This window comes from Prionailurus viverrinus, chromosome A3, assembly GCF_022837055.1.
Source record: "Prionailurus viverrinus isolate Anna chromosome A3, UM_Priviv_1.0, whole genome shotgun sequence".
In the NCBI taxonomy this organism is placed as follows: domain Eukaryota; kingdom Metazoa; phylum Chordata; class Mammalia; order Carnivora; family Felidae; genus Prionailurus; species Prionailurus viverrinus.
This window is the reverse complement of record NC_062563.1, coordinates 108,578,667-108,604,231: the sequence shown is the minus strand read 5'-3', so window position 1 is coordinate 108,604,231 and position 25,565 is coordinate 108,578,667. Positions and strand designations below refer to the sequence as shown.

General features: G+C 43.0%; 1 protein-coding gene across 3 annotated transcripts in view; it reads left to right on the top strand.

The window, feature by feature from the left end:
• The window catches only part of TMEM178A (transmembrane protein 178A), a 51,821-nt gene extending 43,448 nt beyond the window's left edge, over positions 1–8,373 (top strand). For all 3 annotated transcript variants that reach the window (XM_047853572.1, XM_047853571.1, XM_047853573.1), the window contains one exon: positions 7,409–8,373. In XM_047853572.1, the coding sequence (XP_047709528.1) occupies positions 7,409–7,650 (242 nt within the window). In that variant the 3' untranslated portion in view covers positions 7,651–8,373. The remainder of the gene's footprint in view (positions 1–7,408) is intronic.
• The last annotated feature ends 17,192 nt before the right edge of the window (positions 8,374–25,565 follow it).

Below are 25,565 nucleotides of genomic sequence, written 5' to 3'. Positions count from 1 at the left end.
ATGTTTGGTTGGCCCAACATTTGGGAATAAGGAGAAAATCCTCTTGTAGATCCCACCACCTGAAAAAGGAGGTTGTTGAAATATTTTTCTTATTCTGGACCAAATCTTGCCCATGAGTTTGCCTCATTTAAAAAAAAAAAAAGATGTTTTTTTGGTCACAGTAAAGTATTTGGTCTTCTGGGCTTCCATTTAACATCCTCCATTTGGGTTCTGTGTCTCCCTGTCTCTCTCTGCCCCTTCCCCACTTGCACTCTGTCTCTGTCTCTCTCAAAATAAATGAACGTTAAAAAAAATTTAAAAAAGAAAGGGGAGATCCTGGGTGGCTCAGTTGGTTAAGAGTCCGACTTCGGCTTGGGACATGATCTCAAGGCTCGTGAGTTCGCGCCCCGCGTCGGGCTCTCTACTGACAGCTCAGAGCCCGGAGCCTGCTTTCCCTTCCCTGCTTGTGCTCTGGCTCTCTGTCTCTGTCTCTGTCTCTCTCAAAATAAATAAACATTATAAAAAATTAGGAAAAAAAATAACATCCTGCCATAAGCTTTCCCCACATTGTTCTGTTTTTTTGCTCTGTTGTTTTCAATGGTATTCCATAGTTACATGCTCTTCCGAGGGGTGGATATGCTGTGTTGTGTTCATCTGTTCCCTTCCTTGTAGGGTTTAGAGAGGTTTGTTTGATTTTTGCTATTTCAAATCGTGCCTTTATATTTCCTTTGTAAATGCCGGGGTAGCGACATTAATCCACCGCACGAGATAAATTAGCTGGAGGATGTTCATATGTAGTAGCAGTGGAAGAGAGCAACTAAGGGTTAAAAGAATTGATTTTAATTAAGCAGAAGTGTCTTCAGCAGCGCTTGTCAGCATCTCTCCCACAGATTTCTGATGCTAAACTTAGCCCCTTCTAATGCGCTGGCATCTTCGTTCTCCGCCTGAACTTATTAGCCAAACCTTCAATGGAGAGCATCAGGGATGTGACAGTTTGAGATGTTAAAATGGAAACTTTGAAACAGTCTTCCTCCTTCTGCCTTATTGCATACAGACAGCTCTTGATTACCCACATGTGGACCAGCAGTGCTGCTGACTGTTCACAATGGAAGCCGCGTTCTGGGCCCCTTCCCCCACTTTGGGGCCTCTCCAGGGGCCTTCCAGCAGGACCCGGGGAAGGCCTCACATCCCCCAGAGCCCCCCCAGATACAGCCTTTTGACTTCATGGCCTCTGAGCTCTCCCTCCCCCCTCCCCCCCCCCCCCCCCCACACGATCGAAGAGGCCCGAGCAGAGGACTGAGGGATTAAGACATCCTCCAGTTTATCTTCTGCTCTCGGGGTGCTGTGAAAGCCTATTTCCATCAACATTCAATGATGCATCGCCGTGGTGATATAATCATGATACTTATAATTTCAGTTATATATACACAAATCTTTAAAAGGGTTAACTTATTCAAAGCAAACATTTTAAAATGTAACGTTTATGTTGCTGTTGCTTTTGTTTTATTATCTTTTAAAATCTTGGGAATCTCAAAAATTGGGTAAAGCTTGGGCCTTTCTCGATGGGGGCCTCACTGCCCACTGGGTCATTCCCCTTCACGGGCAGGGCTGTCCAGTGAGTGTTGTGACAGCCGACAAAAAGTGACAGAGCCCAGGCTGCCCAGCAAAGCTCAGGGACAGTCAACACCCATGTTGGGTTATCCCTTCCTTTGCTTTGATGCATTAAAGAGGGAAAAAAAAAGACTTCGCTGTAGTAGATAAATGAAATTATCTAGGTTATCCATTGATTATGACCTAAAACCACAGGTCCTTAGGACCTCAGTTGAAACATTTGGGGCCAGATGTGTTTTGGAATTCAGGATTTTTAAGTTTCATTTTAGAAAAGTAAATATGGTGAATATACCTTATATTATCTAACACCCTCAGCAGGGTCTGAAATCAAACACATTAACATTTCTGCAGCAAAACATATGAATATTCACATGAAGCAGGATCAATAAGGACTATAAATAGACTCATGTCACATCAGGTCAGGGTTTGCATTAAACAAGATTGCTGCAACCTTTCAGGAAAAGAGTGGATGTTTTGGATTTAATAATTTCAGATTGTGGACCTTCTATTTTATTTTATTTTTTTAAGTTTTGTCTGTTTCTGTTAGTCTTGCCTATTCATTTAGGAAAGACAATTGAGGAATGGCTTTTTGGGCAATCTGCGTGAAAAATCGCAGGAGGCATTTTTGCGGGAAGAGCAAAGAGACCAGAATGATGGGCAGGCTGTCTTTTGAAGGAGTGAAAAAAAAAATCAATGTTTATGCCTTGGGGTGTTGCGGTTGTGTTATTTATCAAGCAGGCTAACCAGGGTGAGGCGGCCTCACTCCTTTCGGACTGTTAAGCACATCAAAGCAGGATAGTCAGAAGAGTGGGCCCAGTTATCCTAATTACAGCTTGCCAGCTGGCCACAGGCACCTTGAAGATTTCAGGGAAGGAAATTAGGTTGATGATCTGGGACGGCTGCATAAATTTACTTCCATCCTGATCCGCAAAAGATCCCTTCCAACCCTATAATTCTGTGATATCCTGGTATCTTCTAATTAAGAATATTGGTAGAAAACTTTTTAATATTTTATAAGAAAAAGAGTTGCATACAGGGCTTTTCAGAACCAGTAATTATTCACTGTTTTTGCAGTCAAATGCTCTACCCCTGAGCTATACCCCCAATTATTCACTGTTTTGAAGATGCTACCAGCAATAACCATGACCGAGGCTGGGACTCAAGAACCTCTCTCCCCAGGCACCACCAGCTGGGCTGAAGACTGTCAGTGGTAGCTGAGGGGGACTTCTGGCTGGTCAGGGAGTGAGCGAAAGGGAAGGAACGCCTCGGAGAAGAATGAAGGAGAGACGACGTCTCTCCCCATGGATCATCAGGAAGGACCATTAGATTTTGAACTTTCTGAGTGCAGGCGTGGTACCTTATTTATCTTTTCATACCCCTTCCCCATACCTTGCATTAATTAGATTGCTAATGATAAAAATGCAGCATTAACAGCAATAACTGGCTCTAGGGGGTAAGTCCTACACGGGGTAATTTGGGATGAACTGGTCCTTAGATTGGTAGAACTCAGTGTGTTGTAGAAGTCAGTTTCATTCATCAGGTTTTGTTGACTCCATGTGCTCAGCTCTATTAGACTCTATGTGGAACTTACCAAAGTCTAGGAGGTCTCTACTACCTTGCCCTGAGATGCATGCTGGAAAGCGAAGTGGGTTCCTGATCATGGCGACGTCAAACCCATCATGGCTGTGACCAATAAGGACTCGTTAAACCACCTCTAATATAATCAGAACTGGATTGGGACATAGTAGATGCTTGATAACTAATCACTGAATAACTGATCAAGTAACATTTAAAATAGTAAACTCTTGCTAAGACCTATGAAAGGAATAGAAATATACTTCACGCATTGACTACACCCACAGATGATGTTACGGACTGGGTTGTATCCCTCCCCAAATTCGGATGTTTGAAGTTCTAACCCCCCTTACTTCAGAGTGTGACTGCATTTGGAGATGGGGTCTTTAAAGAGGTGATTAAGGTAAAATAAGGTCATGAAGGTGGACCTTAATCCTATAATATGATCAACACTCTTTCTTGGTGTCTTTAGTGTTGGAGTTTTTTTTTTTCCTTTTTAAAATATCTTCAGTGGGTTAGGCCTCTCTTATAAAGTCTTTTTGGGCAAGGTGGAAACAATGTTTTGTCTCCTGTCAGTACATTTCTTGGAAATAATCACAAACAGGCCTTCCCATCCCACAAAAAGCAGCTGTGGCAACGACCTATGTTCAAGCTCTCTGAACGATGTGAGAGTCTGAAAAAGAGGAACTCTCGCGTATGCTGTTTTGTTCATCTTTGCTTTCCTCTTTCTCAGAACAATTTCAAAAGCATCTTGGAAGAATTAAAAATGTCACCGAAGGGCAGCTTGTGAGAGCACTGGTGGGAAGGGAGAAGGGCAGACGGGGGAATTTTTGTGGGTTCGCAGTAACCCTCCCGCCAACTTTAAGCAAAGTGAGTAAAGGCAGCAGAAAATAAGGCAGGTTTTCATCCAGATCTGACAAGTGCCCTCTTCCAAAAAGAACTTGAGAGACATAGATATCTCACCATAAAATAAATACAAGTAATACAAATACGACAAAGGGACAACTGGGTTTGCAAGGCAAGATGGGTCCGAGGGTGAGATCAGTAGCAAAAAGCATGACATGAAGTACCCAACTTTTGCTCATGGTGGGCCACTGATTAGCTTTAGGGAGTTTCAGGAACTTGGTCAGAGAAAGAAATTTCTTTTTTTTTTTAATGTTTTATTTATTTCTTTAAGACAGAGAGCATGAGTGGGGATGGGGCAGAGAGAGAGGGAGACACAGAATGCAAAGCAGGCTCCAGGCTCTGAGCTGTCAGCACAGAGCCCAGTGCGGGGCTCAAACTCACAAGCCATGAGATTATGACCTGAGCTGAATGAAGTCGGACACTTAACTGACTGAGCCACCCAGGCGCCCCAGAGAAAGGAATTTCTGTTAGTGACATCTTTCCCAGTCTCCATGAGCTCCGTAGACATAAGGCACAATCATTCATGACACCAGGGGCAGAGAAAATCATCCTTCTGGTTAAGCCTTCAGGGTAGATGATTTCTTATAATCCGCTTCTATTCAGTGTAAACCGGTGGTGTTATACTAAAATTCATTTCACCAAAAGCAATTTTATGGAGTTGGCAGGGGAGAGGTGCTAATAAAATCAATGTTCAGTATAAAATCAACGGGAGCATATATAGTATATACATGGCATTCTTTTTTTGGTGTGTGGGGGGGTGGGGAATGTTCTTGCTCCGTGCCTTTATTTTGGAATAACAGAATAACAGAAATCTGATACTGTAAGGGTCTGCAGTAACTAAGTCCCCATTTCTTTTTCCCGGTTGAGGAAACTAAGACTCGGGTAATTTCAAGGTCACACAGTGATCAGCGGTAGATCTGGGGACCAGAATACACATTTCCCGCATCTCAGCCCAATGCATTTGGACATCAAAGGATGCTTAAAAGTCTTAGTTTGAACTCAAGTTTTCAGAGGTCATTAAACCTACATTACTTGTAAAAAGCCTTGCTTTTAGGCATTCAGCTCTGTGCAGACAGCTGAATGCAGAATAGAGTTGTTTTTCCTATGAATGGGTCATTGTTCTATTATGATATTTTACCTGTTGATACTCCAGAGATCATTTTTTTCTAACTGCCTTATTGTTCTATGACCAGCGTTCCTTAGAAGGACTTTGTTATATAGAAACACTGGCTTTGTTTTGGTGCCAGTGAAAACATTCATGTAAACGTAAGAACGTTTGCTCTTCACGAGGCTTGAAAAAAGCAGAAGAGTATTATTTTTCGACTGGCCTGTTCCTTTATGGAAGAATTATTTCCATCTGATCTTTGGGGAACTCAAAATGATATGTTTGCCATAATAATCTGGAGCAGGAAGTCAGAAGATAAGATTGGATCCTTTTTGGAAAAACAGAATTAGACAAAGAGTCAGAAATATCAAATTATCTCAGATCAAGTATCCTCTTAATTTGAAACATTTCTTTTCTAAATGCACAATTAGAAAAGGATTCAGGCAATGTGCCCTTATGTGATTTAAGTGCAGGCAGAATTCTGGCACTTAAAAATGGCATTAAGGTCACCTTTATTTTCTCCCAATTGCTGCTTACACTGAATTTGGTTTCTGATCGCCAGAGCTCTATTGAAAAGGATGGAGGGAAATCTGTTACTTTAGGCCCTCTCTTTTTAGCCCTCAAATCTATGTCTATTACCTATGGAGATGCTCAATATATCCTCAATGCAATTTTCAAGCAAATAGATACAACCTCCATTGTACGCTGGGATAAACCAAAGTATGAAGCAGAGAGGCACCGGACTTGGAACAGAACTGGGCATCCCATTACTGCACTAGGTGTTCATTTCTGTTTTCATTACCCATCGTCAGCAACTGCCACATTCTGATCCCCTGCCCATCAAAAGGACCACCCCTGGCAGTCCATTGTAGTGGAATAGACCATCTATATCCTTGGAACACCACTTAAGTACTAAAAATACTGTGTTTGGGGAATTTTTATCAAAGTCTTGATTTTAGCGTTCTGGAAAGACAATTATACATACGTGTGTTGGTACAAAAAAGTAAAATTTGGGGTCTGTCCATTTTCTTTTTTTCTTTTCTTTTTTTTTTTTTAATGTTTATTTCTGAGAGAGACAGAGTGCAAGCAGGGGAGGTGCAGAGAGGGAGAGGGAGACACAGAATCCGAAGCAGGTTCCAGGCTCTGAGCTGTCAGCACAGAGCTGGACGTGGGGCTCGATCTCACGAACCCTGAGATCATGACCTGAGCCGAAGTCAGACGCTCAACTGACTGAGCCACCCAGGGGTCCCTGTCCATTTTCTTTATGTCACTCAAATTGCCTCCTATATTCTGAATGGTTGAAGTATATTATTTCCTAACTCAGATATTTTACATCAATTCCAACATCCTGGATTTAATTTATATCACTTAAAAGCTTTTATTCATCCATTGACAAAAACCTACGATGATTTGTTGAGGCCTTAGTATATACCATGCTCTGTACCTTAAAACATAATTTAGCACTTGAAAATTTCATGTAAGATATTATTTACAGGGAACATGGTAAATACTAATGAAAATAGTAATTGAAAAAGAAAATAGACTTTGTGTGATGCTTGTAACTGCATAAAAATGCATCCCATCAGGTACAGAGTAAGGGGAAAGGAAGACTCTCGTATTAGGTGTGAGTGATTATAGAAAAGATTGTTTTCTCAAAAATAGTTAGAATTTTTATTTTATTGTTTTAAGAACAAAAGCCAAGGGGCCGCCTGGGTGGCTCAGTCGGTTAAGCTTCCGACTTCAGCCCAGGTCATGATCTCACGGTCTGTGAGTTCGAGCCCCGCGTCGGGCTCTGTGCTGACAGCTCGGAGCCTGGAGCCTGTTCCGGATTCTGTGTCTCTCCTTTTCTCGTGCTCTCTCTCTGTCTCTCTCTCTTTCTCTCAAAAATAAATAAACATTAAAAAAATTAAAAAAAAAAAGAACAAAAGCCAAAAATAAGTTCAAACATACATAAAATCCAAGCAAGCTAATTCTGAATAATTCAAGATGTCGGAATTTCCTCCTGTATTCTTTCCTCTTCTACCTCCAACACCTCGTGTACAGCCTGGCGCACGAAAGTTTCTCCAGTGTTTGTGGAACGAATTCAGGCGACTTCCAGTGTGGAAATTACAGCTCCTTTACAAATTTGGAGTGACCACCTCATCAGTTGGCCCGATTTTCACAGAGGCCCGTGTGGCACTTGCCTTCTAGCAGGCAACACCGTAACCGTGTTCTCTTTTGCATTATTTATAGGGATATTTTGCACCATCTCCCTCTGTACGTATGCTGCCAGCATCTCCTACGACTTGCACCGGCTCCCGAAGCTCATTTATAGCCTGCCTGATGACGTGGAACATGGCTACAGCTGGTCCATCTTTTGTGCCTGGTGCAGTTTGGGCTTTATCGTGGCAGCTGGAGGTCTGTGCATCGCTTATCCGTTTATTAGCCGGACCAAGATTGCACATCTAAAGTCTGGCAGGGACTCCACGGTATGACTGTCCGCACTCAAGTTCACTGCTCGGTGGCCCGTCCACAGTGCTGACGACTCCTGAGAGGAACGTGGTGGAATTCAAGTCGGGATCCCAAGCACAAAGCGGTCTTTTACGTTCTGAACCGTTGCCTGCCAGCCCTTTCTGGACGACTGATAGAAAATCACGCAAAACCTCCATACCTTTCTACGGACAAGACTACTGTGGATTCAAGTGCTTTAATGACTATTTATGCTTTGACTGTGAGAAATTGGGAGCAGTGCCATGGAACATTTCTAGGTTTAGAAAAAAGGGGAAATTGCAATGGGAAAATTTGTATGATTGCCGTTTATTTCAGAAAGTTTGTATATAACAATTACCCGAGAGTCCTTTCTATTTGCAAAAGGGTTCGTAACAAAGCAAGTATAATTTTCTTGTCATTGTACCACGCTTGTTAAGTTTTAATGCGGTCCCTTCGGCACGTGTCCTAATGGTGTCTTGTGTCAGCACCAAATATCTGTGCATCATTGGTGGGTGTTCCTTGTCACGGGAAGATTCCTCTTCTGTTGCCTTATTTATTTATTTATTTATTTTTAATGGAAGTCTCTTCTCTGTCTTTGTACCGGCATCCAAATCCTAAGAAGAACAGACCAACCGTGTAAGAGCTAATCCGTGACACTATGCAGTATTGTTCGATGTCTTCCCTGTTGGTTAATCTCTGTCTCTTTCTGTTAACTGGATTTCTGCATTAAATGACTGCCCTCTTGTTAGTCTGGGTGTGCTTTCTTTCCGCAGTGGTAACGGGTCTCCTTACCCATGTGCACAGAGTAGGAATTCTGTTGTTTTAGTAAGACTCTTGCTGAGACTTACTAGTTGCTTCCATTAGGTTGGTTATAATTTATCTTTTGTGGCAGCCACACACTTGCTATTTGTGTGTGTCATTTTCAAACTTCTTTCCATGGTACTTAAAAATTTTTCCTCTCTCTTCCTTTATCATCTCTCTGGTAGTCAGCCCATGCTAAGGAACCACGGTGTCTCCTTTGTCCCTGGACCTCCTAGGCTAGCGGGTTTCAATCTTGGCTGCACATGAAGAATCACCTGGTGAGGGCCGCCTGGGTGGCTCAGCTGGATAAACGTCGAGTTTGGCTCAGGTTATGCTCTCACGGTTCGTGGGTTCGAGCCCCGCGTCGGGCTCTGTCCTGACAGCTCAGAGCCTGGAACCTGCTTCGGATTCTGTGTCTCCCTCTCTCTCCGCCCCTCTCCCATTCGCACTGTCTCTCTTTCTCAAAAGTAAATAAACATTAAAAAAAATTAAAAAAGAAAGTCACCTGGTGAATTTCTCAGCCACATCTTAACTAGGCCCCTCCTCAGACCAATTGACTCAATGTCTGCAGCAGGGCCCAGGCTGCAGTATTTTTGAAGCAATATCCCAGAAAATTCTGATGTGCAGCTGGATTGAGGTCCCTGTTCTGAGCCAGCATTGTGGTAACCTCCTTAGTAGTTAACATTTACTTCACACTGAAGGTGTGCCAGTAAGTGGGCTATGTCTTTTTTCCCCCCAGGTACGATTTCATTTAAAAATTTTTTAATGTTTTTATTTATTTTTGAGAGAGAGACAGAGCGAGTGGGAGAGGGGCAGAGAGAGAGACACACACGCACACAGAATCTGAAGCAGGCTCCAGGCTCTGAGCTGTCAGCACAGAGCCCAGTGCGGGTCTCGAACTCGTGAGCAGTGAGATCATGACCTGAGCCAAAGTCGGATGCTCAACCGACTGAGCCACTTAGGCGCCCCGGTATGATTTCACTTAACCTTCTCAAAAGCTCTGTGAGACAGGGACTTTTATTCTATTTTTATGATAAGGAGCTGAGGATCAGACTCCGACTCAATTTGCTTCATTTTTTTCTCAATCTTTTTCCTATGTCAGGGTATAGGACAAAAGTTAAAATCCTTCTATTGTGTTTCCTTATTTCTAAATAGAAGGGTGGACACTAGCGAACTTCTAAGCTTTTCCTTTTCCCTCTGACATTATCCTGTTTCCTGCACACAAGGTGTGCTAATGCTACTCTGTAAAATAGGGGAAGATGCCATATCCGGAAGTAAGACATTGTTTCAGATTTTATTTTCGTGCCAGATATGTTTTTCTTTATTATAAAAGCTGCTTTGGTACTTGCGGAAGGATAACGATAATGATCATCTACCCCCTCCCCCCTCCCGTCCCCTACAAATAAAGCCTGATTTCCAAATGACAGTGTCCACCTATTGTCACATAAGCCTTTTGGAAGAGGTTAAATGATTCCAGTGACCACACAGGCTCTCAGGGCCTGTGGAGAGATTCCTCAGCAATCTCTCAGGTCTGTTTAATAAGCCCATCCCTCTGAATGAGATCAGAGACATATAGCAAGGGGAATTATTTTCATTTATTACTTATGTGGGAAATGCTCAAAGCAGGAGAGCTGTTTCTTTGAAGTCTTCTTTAAAGATCCCCATAGAAGATGTCAAGACACTTCAACATTTATATTCCAACCACCAAAGCAGTGTCTGAGTGAGTGACTTTTGAAGTTTCTGAGAAGCTTCCTAGGGATTCGAGGTGAGAATGGAAAAAAGCCTCGAGTGACAGAAGGTTGAAGGGTTCACACACCACAAAGATGCCCAGAAGCCAGGGGGGTTCAGTTACATTCAAACGTGTGCTGGCAAAAACAGAGCCCCCCCCCCCCTGCCTTCCAGCCAAAGTGAGCTCAGAGCAAGGAGTGATGTGCCCAATGGTTCCTTGCTTTCTATTTACTGTGAGCAAATGTTGCCAAAGTCAGGCATTGGGTCCCCAGTCCTTGGACTTCTCTTAGGAGTGTTTTCTTAATTGGCTTATCAATGAAGAATGATTGAAATGGCCGCTCGGTCCTGCATGGAAGAGAATAATTTATTGAGACGATCTATTTGTTCTCTTCACATCCTCTCTGTCCCGCTTCTATCTGCATGCTGGTAGCCGGACTATATTCTTTTGCCTTGGGGATTTTTCTGCTGGGCACAAAGCAGAGGTGGTTGAGTTCATTGAAATGATGCAATGGATCCAGAAAGGAGGACAGGCTAGCAGGCTGACTTTGTGGGCTCAAAGTGCTCAAGGGCATCTCAGAGACTGAAATAGACAATCATGATAATCACATGACTGGCTGGACCGTACCCTCCCCGAAAGGTATCAGGACCACAGAGAGGATGGCTGTGTGGAGCGTCCAGGGAAACCAGGGTGTTCAGGGAAACTGAAGCCCTTGGAACAATGGGCTTCTCAGTCGTAGCCAGTCTGACCCCTGGCCCAGGGATATTGGCACAACCGTGTATGTGTGTGTGTTTCCCCAATAAAGACTGAGGGCTAATTCCTGCCTTCCTCCCCCACTCCTGCAAGATAGAGCTTTGAATAGAAAGTAAGTGGATTTACAGAACACTTGGGATTGACTAGATTAAGAGTCATGTCCATATGCCATATATAGACAACATTTACCAAAAAAGAGAGCTTTATCCTAAACCTTGATGAGGTAATCATAAGCCCCACAGGCCTCTCCTTTTACCAATGTTGTCCTTGGTTTCTTTGCAACATTGGGACTATTGCAGCCCACTCTGAGGGAACCCCAACCCCTCTTTCATTGGAGTATTATGGACCCTTGATAGTCAAGAGTCCAGGATGTAGGAAACTTACACAGAATGTGATTCCTCTATAAGAGCACTATATCTTTCAACAGTTATTTATTGAGTGCCTACTGTGTGCCAAGTACTATTCCAGGCATTTGGAAAACATCAATGAAGCAAAACAAAGGTTCTTGCCCTCGTGAACCTTATTCTAGTAAAATGCAGCAAAGTACAAGTAAAAATTAAAGTCGCCCTTTTAAGCCCCAAATGATTTCATAAATCCAGGATTAAAGTAATTCAACACAGTTACTAAAATAAGTTTCTTTTGAATTACACTTTCATTGGCCATGCACTTCATATCGAATCTATCCTCAGTTACACAAAAAGTACATTATTAACTTTTTGGGGGTGCTGGGGCATGGCCTCTCCAGGATTTCCCATTTGAAATTTAAACCTGAGAACAACAAAGATGTTTGGCACAGGTAAACCTCAATTTACCTGAGCTGAGGAACCCGGGTTCTTGGGCATTTAAGGTTACCTAAGCTAAAGATGAAGAGGAATCTAGGATCCTGGAGACTCAGAAATCTGCAAGGTCAAGATGAACTACCCAATAAAAGCCAGTCCATCTGGGATGCTAATGCCACATGGTCACTGCCTCCAGGTCTCTGCTCAGGCTGTTTCCTCCGTTGGGGACTCAAACTTTGCCTGGCTCACACTGACTTTTCCTTGTGTCTCAGCTTCCGTGCAATGCTCCTGGAGCCTGCCTTTTGCCAGTTATGCTCTGCATGCTAACTGGGTATAAACTGTGTCTTGTTTGTGTTTTGTCTCCAGTGCTCAGCTGAGGAACACAGTCGGTGTTCGTCAATCTTTGTGGAATAAATGCATGAATTCCGAGGCACAAAGATAAACTTTCATCTCTCCTGGACAGACGTGACTCCCTTTGTACCACTTGTAGGGAGCTCATCAAAATATATACGGTAGTATAATCGGCTAAATGGAATGAGAATATAGCTTGGCAAGCAAGTGAGCCTCATTAGAATAATTAAAGGGACTATTAACCCAAACTAGCCCAGATGTAACTTGAAATGTGTTATGAACTAAGTACTATGGAACATTTACTTGATGGCTCAAATACTATTAAGTTAGTAACCTCAATATGATTCTATACCTCAATTTAAAGCTTTCCCATTTATGTGCGGGTATGTTTTAAATCTCTAATTGGAATTCCGAAAGGAACACTTCAAAAATAACTTCCTTTGAATGCAAATAGCTATACTGACCAAGAACCCTTTTAAATTGTGTTGGTTGAGTTTCTCCAGGACCCTGTCCTTAGATTCAAAGGAGATGAGGACAACCACAAAAGCTTGCAGATGCTCAGGGCACCCCCATTGGAGACTGGGAACATGGCTGTCCCATGTATTTCCCCCCATATGCAATCTATATTTTTCCAACCTTCAAAGCAAGATTTCTACGTATTCTAAAACCTATTAGCATATGTCTTCTGGTAGCTTCCATAAAAGGAAAACAAACTGGTCGGCTATAAGATACTTTTCTGTCCTTCTTTTTTTTTTTTTTTTTCCTCCCCATGGCATGTACTGTAAAATACTGCCTGCTGTCTGCTGTCTGGGGCTGTGCTCAGGCTTCTCTGCAGACCGGAACTGTGAGAAGACCATGGGGCTGGAAAGGTGAGAATAAAGGGGCAGAGGAGCAAGTGAGATTGCAGAGATAAGGCAAAGGTATGTTGGCTGCCCTAAGGAAGCTGGGTTTCATTCTGGCTGCGGTAAGCCATGAGAGTGTTTAAGGAAGCACAGTGATGTGATCTGATTGTTGTTTTCCAATGTCGGTGTGGCCACTGGATGAAACATGGATTGGAAGAAGCCAGTGGAGGTGAGGAAGCCAGTTGAGGAGGAGAGTGTTGCAGGAGTCCGGGAGACGTGATGGTGGCCCGGACCAAGAAGGTGAGTGTGGATATATTTCAGAGATGGGTCTGACAAGACTTGCTGGGTGGATGGAGAGGCGGAAATAAAGGGACATTATCAAGGATGACAACTAAGCAATTTTTAGAGTTAGGTTATTTACTAAGTAAATTATGATTCTTGTATTAAAAAAGTGATACGGATTTGAAAAGGAGGGAAAAGATACTAAGTTTCATGGTGAACCCAGTGTCACCTAGGAAGGCATTTATCCTTAACTGAGTAGAACCCAGGACTGAAAAGCTACGGGTGAGAGTATGGTCCAATGACCCCAATGCACCTTCTCCCTAATTGATCCAACTACCAGCCTCATCTTCTTTGATTTCTAGTTATTCTCCAGAAGCTGCCTATGCCCAAGGCACTAATCAATTTGAGTGTGAACTTGAGAAATTAGCGGTGACTGTGAAGATTTCAGTCCAGGCACAAGGGGAAAGCGTGTAGTGATTGGAAGCGAATGGAAAAGACAGGTCATACACGGGCCTCCCCAGCGTACATCATACCTGATAGACTATTGGTCCGCTTTTATTACGTTTCTATCATGTCTTAAGACTGGCATTGCCAACGTGCACAAGATGCACAGACCACTGCCCCATGATCTGCTCATTTTGGATGACCGAGGCTCTGATGACACCATGGCCTCGAGTGCAGGTTGTGCGGATGGATGGACTATACCTCAGGCTCTTAGGGAATGTCCTCAATCTACAAAGGACCTTAGAGGTAAATTCCCCCAATATCTGCATAGATGTGGAGTGACATCCTCTGGGAATTCTGGAAAGTACACGGAAGCCTTGCTAGAACGGGGGTTCCTGGAGGGTCTACTAGATCCGGACAAGAATCTGGACTGGGACTCCATTGACTACATCCCCAGAACACAATAGGTACCCATCAATCCCAGCCAGATGTCAAAATCAGGGTGCTTAGTTCTTGAATCACATAACACCTTTCATTTTTATCCTCATGGTTTTGCCTGCCAGTCAAGTTGACTGTGATGAGCACATGAGTACTTGCTTTACAAACTTGCCTGAACCGAACTTCACTCAACAGTGGCTTCAGCGGGCTTCAAACTCATTCCCTGCCCGTGACACACATCCTGTCTCACCACACGGGTTGAAACTGTTGAGCCTAAGAGGACAAAAGGAACCCAGAAAGCTGCAGAGATTGTTGAGGCTTTCTCATTTCTCTTGAAGCCCTGGGCTTCCTTTCATTACTTCTGGATTCTACTGGGTGCTCAAAAAAACCCCACCTCTCTCTCTTTGAAGTGTCCGATTCTAAACGGATGGTGCTGGAGTTCCATTCCGGCCAATCTGGATGTCTCCTACGTTCATGTAAATGTTGGATGTAAACAAGAAGTGGAAAAGAAAGCTCTGACTTTCAAAATCCTCTCCAGACCCGTCTTTTGGCATTGAGAAGATGCTACATGTAGGACTGATTCAGCATTTCCTCAGTGCCAAACTCTATCTTGTTATTATCGCCTCTACATTATGGATGGCACAACCAAGGCTTCATAGAGGTTAAAGAACCTTCCCTAAGATCCTAAGTGGCAGAGCCAAGGTTTGGTGGTGAATTTTTCTGCTTTCCCACATAGCATCCTACCTGAGACCCAGAACAAGCAGCAATAGTGCATCTTTAACCATATGTGAGCTTATTTCCCCCGATTATACACATCTAGATAGATTCACATTCCCCCATGGTTTTTGTGGTTCCCCTTGGAAGTTACCGTTCTGCAGTTTTTTAAGTTTATTCATTTATGTTTTAGTAATCTCTACACCCAACATAGGGCTTGGACCCTGACCCTGAGATCAAGAGTCGCATGCTTTGCTGACTGAGCCAGCCAGGTACCCCTGCTCTACAGTTTTTAATCAGGTAGCTGCATTTCTAAACCAGAGCACACACTACCCTTTGTAATTCTGTAAAGAATGCCAGACCTATTTTTATAAGCACAGAACCTCTCCTTACTGATTGACCTTCAGGAGCCCCTGTCCTCTGCAGTAGCCTAAAGGTATGACAGCAATTTTAATTACCTTCTTGGCACTGTTCCCACAGAACATTTTGAGAAATTCCCATGTCACCAGGACTGCTCAAAGATTAATATTTAAATGGGTAGATCCTCCTTACTTTGTCCTGTGAAAGCATCCCTGGTGGCTTTTTTAAAAATTATTCAATGAAAGCAATTACTCAAAAAAGGAGGCTATATAGTCTTGTGGTTAGAGATAGGATAGGAACTCAGAGGCACATGACTTTTAGTCTTTGTTTTGTGACTATGTTCCACAAAGTCAATCATCTCTCCTGAACCTCTGGAGACATTCAGGAGCTCATGGGCTTTCCAGGGACTCTGGCAATACCACACGTTTGAGAAGCTCGTGAAATACTTTGAACACCTCTATAAACTTTTATATTCTTTTCCAAGTTGAATGTGAACTAATCTTTTGTAATGTGAACGAATTTTAAAAATACAGCATGTAGGGGCACCTGGGTGGCTCAGTCGGTTAAGCATCCAACTTTGGCTCAGGTCACGATCTCACAGTGTGTGAGTTTGACTCCCTCGTCAGGCTCTGCCCTGACATTGTGGAGTCTGCTTGGGATTCTCTCTCTTCCTCTTTCTCTCTCTGCTCCTCCCCCACTCATGCTCTCTCTCTTAAAATAAATAAACACTGGATTGTGATCAAGATGGCGGAGTAGCATGGAGACCCTCTGCTTTTCTCATCCCTGAAACACAGCTAGATAAGCCCCAAAACATTTCGCATACCCAGGAAATTGATCTGACTATTAACACAACAATCTGTATAACTTGAGACAGAGAACTTAGCAGGTACACGGTGCAGGTGTACTGGGGGAGAGGTGAACTGGGGGAGAGAAAAGCCATGGAGGGTAGGGAGCTGTTTTTGCAGAGGAAGGACAGAGAAAGGGGGAGAGTGCAGCACTTCGGGAGAGTGCAGGAAAAACACCCCCCTGAAAGTAGCTGGAGAGACAGAGTAAAAACACTTGCAGGCAACTGAACAAGAAATCTGTTCCCCAAAACCACTGATGGGAAGAAAGGAGAGTGTTTCAATACCACCAGGATTCTATAAACAGTGGAGTGAGAGTCTGAAGTTCCAGAGCTCAATGCCTGGTGGTGCTCTGGTGAGGAAGCAGAACGAATCCCCGGGTCTGAGGGGTCTGTGTGCACACAAGGAGAAGCAGTTGTCTTGCTTGGAGAGCAATTGGTAGAGGCCATACAGCCTCCCCACAGGCAGAGGTGACCACTAAACCAGCCCCGCAAGAAATTTTAAGGGGAACTCTTTAAGTGGAGAAAATAAAAAACAAAACAAAAAAGACCAAAAGCAACAAAAATGAGAAAGGACCAGAGAACGTCACCAGAAACACCAACTCTACAGGCAACATGATGACACTCAATTCATATCTTCCAGTACTCACTCTAAATGTCAATGGACTAAATGCTCCAATCAAAAGACATAGGGTATCAGAAATAGATAAGAAAACAAGACCCATCTATATGCTGCTTACACAAGACTCATTTTAGACTTAAAGACACCTGTAGATTGAAAGTAAGGGGATGGAGAACAATCTATCATGCTAGTGGTCATCAAAAGAAAGCCAGAGTAGCCAAACTTATGTCAGACAAACTAGATTTTAAAATAAAGACTGTAATAAGAGATGAAGAAGGGCATTACATCATAATTAAGGGGTCTATCCACCAAGAAGATCTAACCATTGTAAATATTTATGCTCCAAATGTGAAAATACCCAAATATATAAACCAATTAACCACAAACATAAAGAAACTCATTGATAATAACACCATAATAGCAAGGGACTTCAACACCCTATTTATAGCAATGGACAGATCGTGTAAGCAGAAAATCAACAAGGAAACAGTGGCTTTGAATGACCCACTGGACTGGTTGGACTTAACAGAGATATTCAGAACATTTCATCCAAAAGCAGCAGAATACACATGGAGTGCACGTGGAACATTCTCCAGAATAGATCACATACTGGGTCACAAATCAGCCCTCAACAAGTACAAAAAGATCAAGATCATACCTTGCGTATTTTCAGACCACAAAACTATGAAACTTGAAATCAACTACAAGAAAAAATTTGGAAAGACCATGAATACTTGGGGATTAAAGAACATCCTACTAAAGAATGAATGGCTTAACCAAGAAATTAAAGAGGAAATCAAAAAGCACATGGAAGCCAATGAAAATGAAAACATGACAGCCCCAAACCTCTGGGTGGTCATAAGAAGGAAGTAAATAGCAATCCAGGCCTTCCTAAAGAAGGAAGAAATGTCTCAAATACACAGCCTAACCTTACACCCAAAATAACTGGAAAAAGAACAGCAAATAAAGCCCAAAACCAGCATAAGAAGGGAAAAAATAAGGTTAGAGCAGAAATCAATTATACCAAAAAACAAAACAAAACAAAACAAGACAAAACAAAACAAAACAAAAAAGTAGAACAGATCAATGAAACCAGAAGCTGGTTCTTTGAAAGAATTAGCAAAATTGATAAACCCCTAGCCAATCTGATTAAAAAGAAAAAGGAAAGGACCCAAATAAATAAAATCAAGAATGAAAGAGGAGAGATCACAGCCAACACAGCAGAGATACACACAATAATAAGAGAATATTATGAGCGATTATACGTCAATAAAATGGGCAATCTGGAAGAAATGGACAAATTCCTAGAAACATATAAACTACCAAAACTGAAACAAGAAGAAACAGAAGATTTGAACCGACCCATAACTAGTAAAGAAATTGAACTAGTAATCAAAGTCTCCCAAGAAAACAAGAGTCCAGGGCCAAATGGCTTTCCAGGGGAATTCTACCAAACATTTCAAGAAGAGTTAACACCTATTCTTTTGAAGCTGTTCCAAAAAATAGAAATGGAAGGAAATTTTCCAAACTCACTCTATGTATCCGGCACTACCTTGATTCCAAAACCAGACAAAGACTTCACTAAAAAGGAGAACTACAGACCAATTTCCCTGATGAGCATGGATGCAAAAATCTTCAACATGATGCTAGCCAACTGGATCCAACAATACATTAAAAGAATTATTCACCATGACCACGTGGGATTTATATCCAGGATGCAGGCTGGTTCAATATCTGCAAAACAATCAATGTGATACATCACATCAATAAAAGAAAGGACAAGAACAACATGATCCTCTCAATAGATGCAGAGAAAGCATTTGACAAAATACAACATCCTTTCTTGATAAAAACTCTCAAGAATGTAGGGATAGAAGGATGGTACCTCAAGATCATAAAAGCCATATATGAAAGACCCACCGCTAATATCATCCTCAATGCGGAAAAACTGAGTTTCCCCCTAAGGTCAGGAACACAACAAGGATGTCTACTCTCACAACTGTTATCCAACATAGTGTTGGAAGTCCTAGCCTCAGCCATCAGACAGCACAAAGAAGTAAAAGGCATCCAGATCAGCGAGAAGGAAGTCAACCTTTCATTCTTTGCAGATGACATAAAACTTAAGTGGAAAACCCAAAGGCTCCACCAAAAAACTGCTAGAACTGATCCATGAATTCAGCAAGGTCACAGCATATAAAATCAATATAGAGAAAGCGGTTGCATTTCTATACATTAATAATGAAGCGGCAGAAATAGAAATCAAGGAATTGATCCCATTTACAGTTGCTCGGAAAATCATAAAATACCTAGGAATAAACGTAACCAAAGAGGTGAAAAATCTATACACTGAATACTATAGAAAGCTTATGAAGGAAATTGAAAAAGACAAACCCACACACACAAATGGAAAAACATTCCATGCTCATGGATTGAAAGAACAAATATTGTTAAAATGTCAATACTACCCAAAGCAATCTACATATTCAATATAATCCCTATCAGGTTAACAACAGCATTCTTCACAGAGCTAGAACAAAAAAAATCCTCAAATTTGTATGGAACCAGAAAAGATCCCGAATAGCCAAAGAAATCCTGAAAAAGAAAACCAAAGCTGGAGACATCACAATTCCGGACTTTAAGCTGTATTACAAAGCTGTAATCATCAAGTCAGTATGGTACTGGCACAAGAACAGACACACAGATCAACGGAACAGAATAGAGACCCCAGAAATGGACCCACAAACGTATGGCCAACTAATCTTTGACAAAGCAGGAAAGAATATCCAATGGACTAAAGATACTCTCTTCAGCAAATGATGTTGGGAAAACTGGACACAAAATGCAGAAGAATGAACCTGGATCATTTTCTTACACTATACACAAAAATAAACTCAAAATGGATGAAAGACTTAAACGTAAGACAGGAAGCCATCAAACTCCTCGTGGAGAAAACAGGCAACGACCTCTTTGAACTGGCAGGCAGCAACTTCTCAATTGACACGTCCTGGAGGTAAGGGAAACAAAAACAAAAATGAACACTTGGGACCTCATCAAGATAAAAAGTTTCTGCACAGTGAAGGTAACAATCAGCAAAACTAAAAGGCAACCCATGGGATGGAAGAAGATATTTGCAAATGACATATCAGATAAAGGGTTAGTATCTAAAATCTATAAAGAACTTATTAAACTCAACACCCAAAAAACAAATAATCCCATGAAGAAATGGGCAAAAGACATGAATACTTTTCCAAAATTAAAAAAAATAAATAAATAATTAAAAAAATAAAGTGAATGTTTTCACTGTGAAAAATTAAAAAAATTTAAATCGTAAAAAATAAACAAATAGGAGTGCCTGGGTGGCTCAGTAAGTTAAGTGTCTGACTTCGGCTCAGATCATGATCTCATGGTTCATGAATTCGAGCCCTGCATTGGACTCTGTGCTGACAGAGGCTGGAGGCTCCTTCGAATTCTGTGCGTCCCTCTCTCTCTGCCCCTCCCCTGCTCGCACTCTGTCTTCCTCTCTCTCTCAAAACTAAATAAAACATAAATAAATAAACAAACAAACAAACAAACATTAAAAAATAAATGAAAACCTACAGTGTAAATTACAGAAACAATGGCATGAAGCTATCTGATGTTGAGTCAATACAAGGATATCTTCCACATTTCTTATTACACATCAAGAAAGGTACTTCATTTTCTGTTTCTCTTTGAGAGGTTCGTCCCTGTGCATTGACTTCAAAACCAAACCTTAAGACAGCCTTGGGAGTATATGGAGGCTCTGACTGCCATTCCTGTCAAAAATAGAGGAAACTGAGACTCTGAACAGTAACCTAAAGTCTTTTGGCCAGTCTCTGGCAAGGTGTCGAACTCCCTAGCAAGTGAGCTAAGTAGGTTTTGAAGTTCACATAGCTAAGTATCTGTATTCCTGCAAACACGTAGATAAACCACTAGCCTCTGCTTGAAATGCCTCTGCGGTGACTACAGTAAATCGCTCTCATGCCAACACGTTTCTCAAATAAAATGGACGTGGGAATTGAAACTAAACCAACTGTGAAAGGTAATCTGGGGGAGATAACATGAGTGATTAATGCAGTATTGATTCAAAGGATGAGCCAGTTCTTAAACAAAGAGTTTTCCAAATAAAGTAACAGTTTAAAGAGTGTTCACAGGAATGGGGAATGGTTTTCAAGAGAATTGGAGCAAAGTGAGGGAGGAAGGTCAGAGGCGGAGTGAGGAGAGGTGGGTTGAGGGACAGAGCCTCGAAAGCCACAGGCAGCCATGCTACGCAGGACATGTGGATGCACCCCTCTCTCCACCTTGTGAAAAATACCAGTTCCGGCAGGGAGCCAGAGGAGTGAAGAATGCAACGGGTTAAGATGGAATTTAGTGCAATTTCATTATTTTTAAAGCAATCAGCCTGTGGGTCTGTGATACGCCTACATAATCAAGAAGGGTGTCACAGAAAATGTCAAGCTTTTACCTAGGAACGATTGGTTCTGTGTTGCATGATTCTATACATCCCAATGTCACAAAGGAAAAAAAGGAAAAAAAAAAATCTTCCCTCAGGGAATAACAGTTGAAAAAACGTTTTCCTTTTCCCTTTGTGACATTGGGAATGCGAGGATTTGGTTCGGGCAAAGGGGGACTTGGTCTATCATCCTGGAACTTTCTGGTTTGTTCGCTTGGTTGGGCAGATGACCTTGAAAAGTAACCTGTGTGTGGTCATTTATTTACCGGATCTATATTGAGTGACTAATATATGCCAGTGACTGACTACAGTGTGGGGAATCATCAGTGAGCCTATCAACAAAGCCACTCCCCTCAGGACCTGTCGCAGTAATAGCCAGAGAGACAGACAACAAACAAACATGTCCCTTGTGCTGGGGCTAGGGGCTAGGAAAAGAAATAGAGATGGTGAGGAGAATAGTATGAGGGTGAGGTGGTGGTTTGTTTAGGTAGGGAGATTAGGGATGGCCTCGCTGATAAGGGGACATTTGAGCAGAGAGCCTGAGCAACGCAGGTGTGGGAGGAAATGTCCCGGGAGAGGGATCAGGAAGGACAAAGGCCTGAAATGGGACGAAGCTTTGCATATTCCATGGCCAGCAAGAGGACAGAACGAACGACTGTTAGAGATGAAATTAGAGGCCACATCAGGACGCCAAGTTTTATTCTGAGTAAAAGGAAATGTCATTGGAGGGTTTTGAGCAGGAGAGTGATATGTCTGACTCACACAAAAATAAAAACAAAAAACTTCTGGCTCAGTGAATTAATTTTCCTTGGTTTCCATGTTAATATCCAGAGGCCAGTACTGGGTATTTGGAGCACACAGGCAGAACACATGGTTAATGTATCCGCTCTTCCAAGATGAACTCAATCTCAAATAGTGTGGAGGTATCACGGGCAGAGTACAAAATGGCAGCTGGAAGAATGACCACGAAGTGGTAGAAATAATTAGTAAGAGAGAGGAGGGTGGGCAGGGAGGGGACCTGGAGTAATTACTTTCCTTTGTTACACCCTAAAGAAGGCAGTTACTCGTTGAAGGAACTTGATGAAAACTGACAATATTAAATGATTGTCGCATTCAGATGGCAAAATTATACTTCAAATCTCCGGATTCTTTTGAACATAATAGATTCATGGAAATTAACTGAAAGACAAAGAAAGCTGAGCTCTTCTTATATCTAGGCATGTTTTCAGTTGTTTCTTTAAACTCCCAACGAATCCATTGCTTGTCATTCAAACATTTCCTGGACTTTGTTCCTCTTTCTTGGTCAAGCTTTTTCTGAGTGGTTTCATCCCTCCATTTCCAGAAGTCGGGGATAATCTTTTCTCTCATATACTCAGACTTCCAGCCGGCACCCCACCTCCCTCCCCACCTGCCTTTCTTTCTACAGAGCTGTCGTGGCAGCATTTCAGGCAAGGCCAGTCTACCAAGGAGCATCCCTGGAGCTTGACACATAGCAAGTACTCAGGAAATGCTTGATAGCTCAGTGAAAAAAGGAGTAAATAAGTGAGCAAAAGAATAGGAGAATAGAAGAAGCTACATACACTGTAGGAAACAGTGTTGGTATAACATGTATAAAAATACTCACTTGAGATTTCTTCCTTTTTAAAAAAAAATTATTTATTTTGAGAGAGAGAAAAGGAGAGAGAGAGAGAGAGAGAGAGAGGGGGAACTGGGGAGGGGCAGAAAGAAGGAGAGGATCCCAAGCAGGCTCCACACCAGAAGCACAGAACCCAACTCGGGGTTCAAGCCCATGAACCGTGAGATCAGACCTGAGCCGAAATCAAGAGTCAGATGCTTAACTGACTGAGCCACCCAGGTGCCCCACACTTGAGATTTCATAATGACCAGGATTTCTCTGTGAAGAGTTTACATCTCACCTAATTTTAGTCCAAAGGCTTTCTTGCATAGTGGTTTGAACAATCATATTTACCTTACATCTAAGAGAGTGGTTCCTCTTGAAAATCAATATATCTTGAATCCCCGATGAGACTTAGCTTCCTAGATTCTATAGGAAGTAGGTATCCCCCTGACAGCTGTCTATCTCTTGCATGGCTTTCTGAATGTCCCTTCACTGTCCTCAGATCCACGAGTATTTATCTGTTCCCCTCTAACAGGAGCCAGTGCAATGTAGTTCAAGAAATATTAAGTGTTCTCATGTGCTATGCCCTGTGCCAAAGGGGAAAAAATACTACAGAATATTCCCAACTAGAATATAATTTTCAAATTTTGGTGAATCCTCAAAAGGCTTTATTGCCTTATGCATTTGATATTAAAGATGCTTTAGCAGAACCTGAAACCATGATTTAATTCTGTGAAATACACTAAGATCATTAGAACCACTGCCTCCAATGATCTCCGCTGCTGTCATTCAAGTCAATGAAGAAACACATTTTTCTCTCTGTCATTTGCTGCCTCTTGGTTACACACACAAAGATGTCCACCCCCACATGTATTTTTTTTTTCTCCTCAAGATGAAAATAAGGCTTAGACACAGAATAAAAAAGGCTGTATTTTTCAAAATCTTTAGGAGGCCAAAACATTATGAAAATAATTTGGGGAGGGGCCGCAAAACAGAAAATCGAGACCTGGAAAATATGGCCACAGGGCAAACGCAAACCGTACGAAGCACTTCAGTGAGACTGGGACAGGCTGCGCCCACACGACAGGAATGTGCTTAGTGACCGAGGTGTATGGGACAGAGTTCCCCGCTGCCATCAACAGAGTCTACTTTAGGTGACTTAGAAGAAAAGGAGTTTATTTTAAAATATATTAAGGTGTTTAAGAGGGCCAGAAAACCTGTCCGGCTGGCTCTACAACTGGGAACACCATCCAAACTGTATGATGGGATTGTTACCGCTGACACCTCCACTGAGCACCCACACCACGGCTTGCACCATCGATGTTGGGCCCTGAATGCTGCCCTCTGTCCCTGCTGACCCTTGGGACCAGATGCTTATTCTACCACCCTTCCAGAAAGTGGGCTCCATTTTGGGGCTTGCTTAATAAGAGGTGATATGGTAACAGACACCCCTCCCACTTTCACCCATTGGTCCCTGTCTTCTGATTTTGGGAGAAAGAGCACCATCTATTGGTCACTGGATCAGAGCACACACAGCATCCTGCAGGGAGGCATTGCCCCCTCTCAAGGAATAATCTCTGCCAGCACAGTAATGGAGCGTTCGGTAGGCTGTACCACCAGGCCATGAGACCTTCTGTTTTAGGTGGTGGGGGACACGGTGAGAAATCCTCTGAGCATAGGCTTATCGTCTCCCTCCCATCGCTGTAACTGAACTCTGGTGAGAAGCATTGCTGCCCGGAAATAAACGATGCTGAAGAAGATAGTTTGGCTAAGTCCATGCGACGTGCTGCCGGCCTGGAGAATCCAAACCCCGAATGCATCGTTATTCCAGTGGGGACAAGTTATTGCCCTCTCCACAACGGAAGGGGTCTCCACTGTAATCTTCCTGCTGAGTGTGGTATTACAGCAAATCTCAGGGCTGGTCACTGCTCCTGAAAGTGAATCAGCAGTGGGCAGCAGACGCTTGGTGAGGAGAAGTCCTTGGTGGGCCACTGAACTCTCTCTATGCCTGAAACCACAGCTACTTTGTCCATGAAGCCGCTAAGCAAGGGTGGCCAGGGAAAAAGGGAAGGCACAGGACAGGCGATCTCCCACCTGCGCACTCAGAACCTCCTCCACGGTGGTAGCTTTTGTGGCCATTCCAGTGTGACACAAATATTCTCCCATAGACTGGGCCCAGCTCGGAGACGTCCATCCCGTTCCTTTTTCCCAGACCTTCTTTCGTGACGCTGACCGTCCTTTCAACCTGGGAGCCACTACCACGACATGGTTAGCATCTGCCTCTCAGGCTCTCTCTCCTTTTCAGGAAAAGTGTACCAGGTGGACTGCTCCAAGTTTGGCTCCCTGAGAACATTTCCTTTCCCCATTGTCTCTCAGCCCCAGTGGGGCTGAAGAGCCCCCGCAGTTAAATTCCAGTAGGTTCCAGCAAAATTTGCAGGACCGTCTGCAAACCAGATGTGACTTTTTTCCTCTTTGGCGAACGGCTCGGTGTGGATTCCCCCACGGGAACATGGTGGTGAGGGAGGGGAGCGGCGCAGAAGTCAGGAGGCACATGGCAGGATAAGGCGCCGACTGTTCCTGTGGCTCATAAGGCCCATCAGCCATGGTGCTCGTATACACCCCTTCCATCTGATGCAAACGTGCTGGTGGGCTGGGCTCACCGAACTCTGGCTTGGCGGGTCAAATCACTCTCAGAGGCGCCTGGGTGGCTCCGTCGGGTAAGTGTCCAACTTTGGCTCAGGTCATGACCTCACGGTTCGTGAGTTCGAGGCCCCACGTTGGGCTCTCTGCTGTTGGCCCAGAGCCCGCTTCGGGTCCTCTGTCTCCCTCTCTCTCTGCCCCTCCCCCACCCATGCTCTCTCACTCTCTCTCCCCCAAA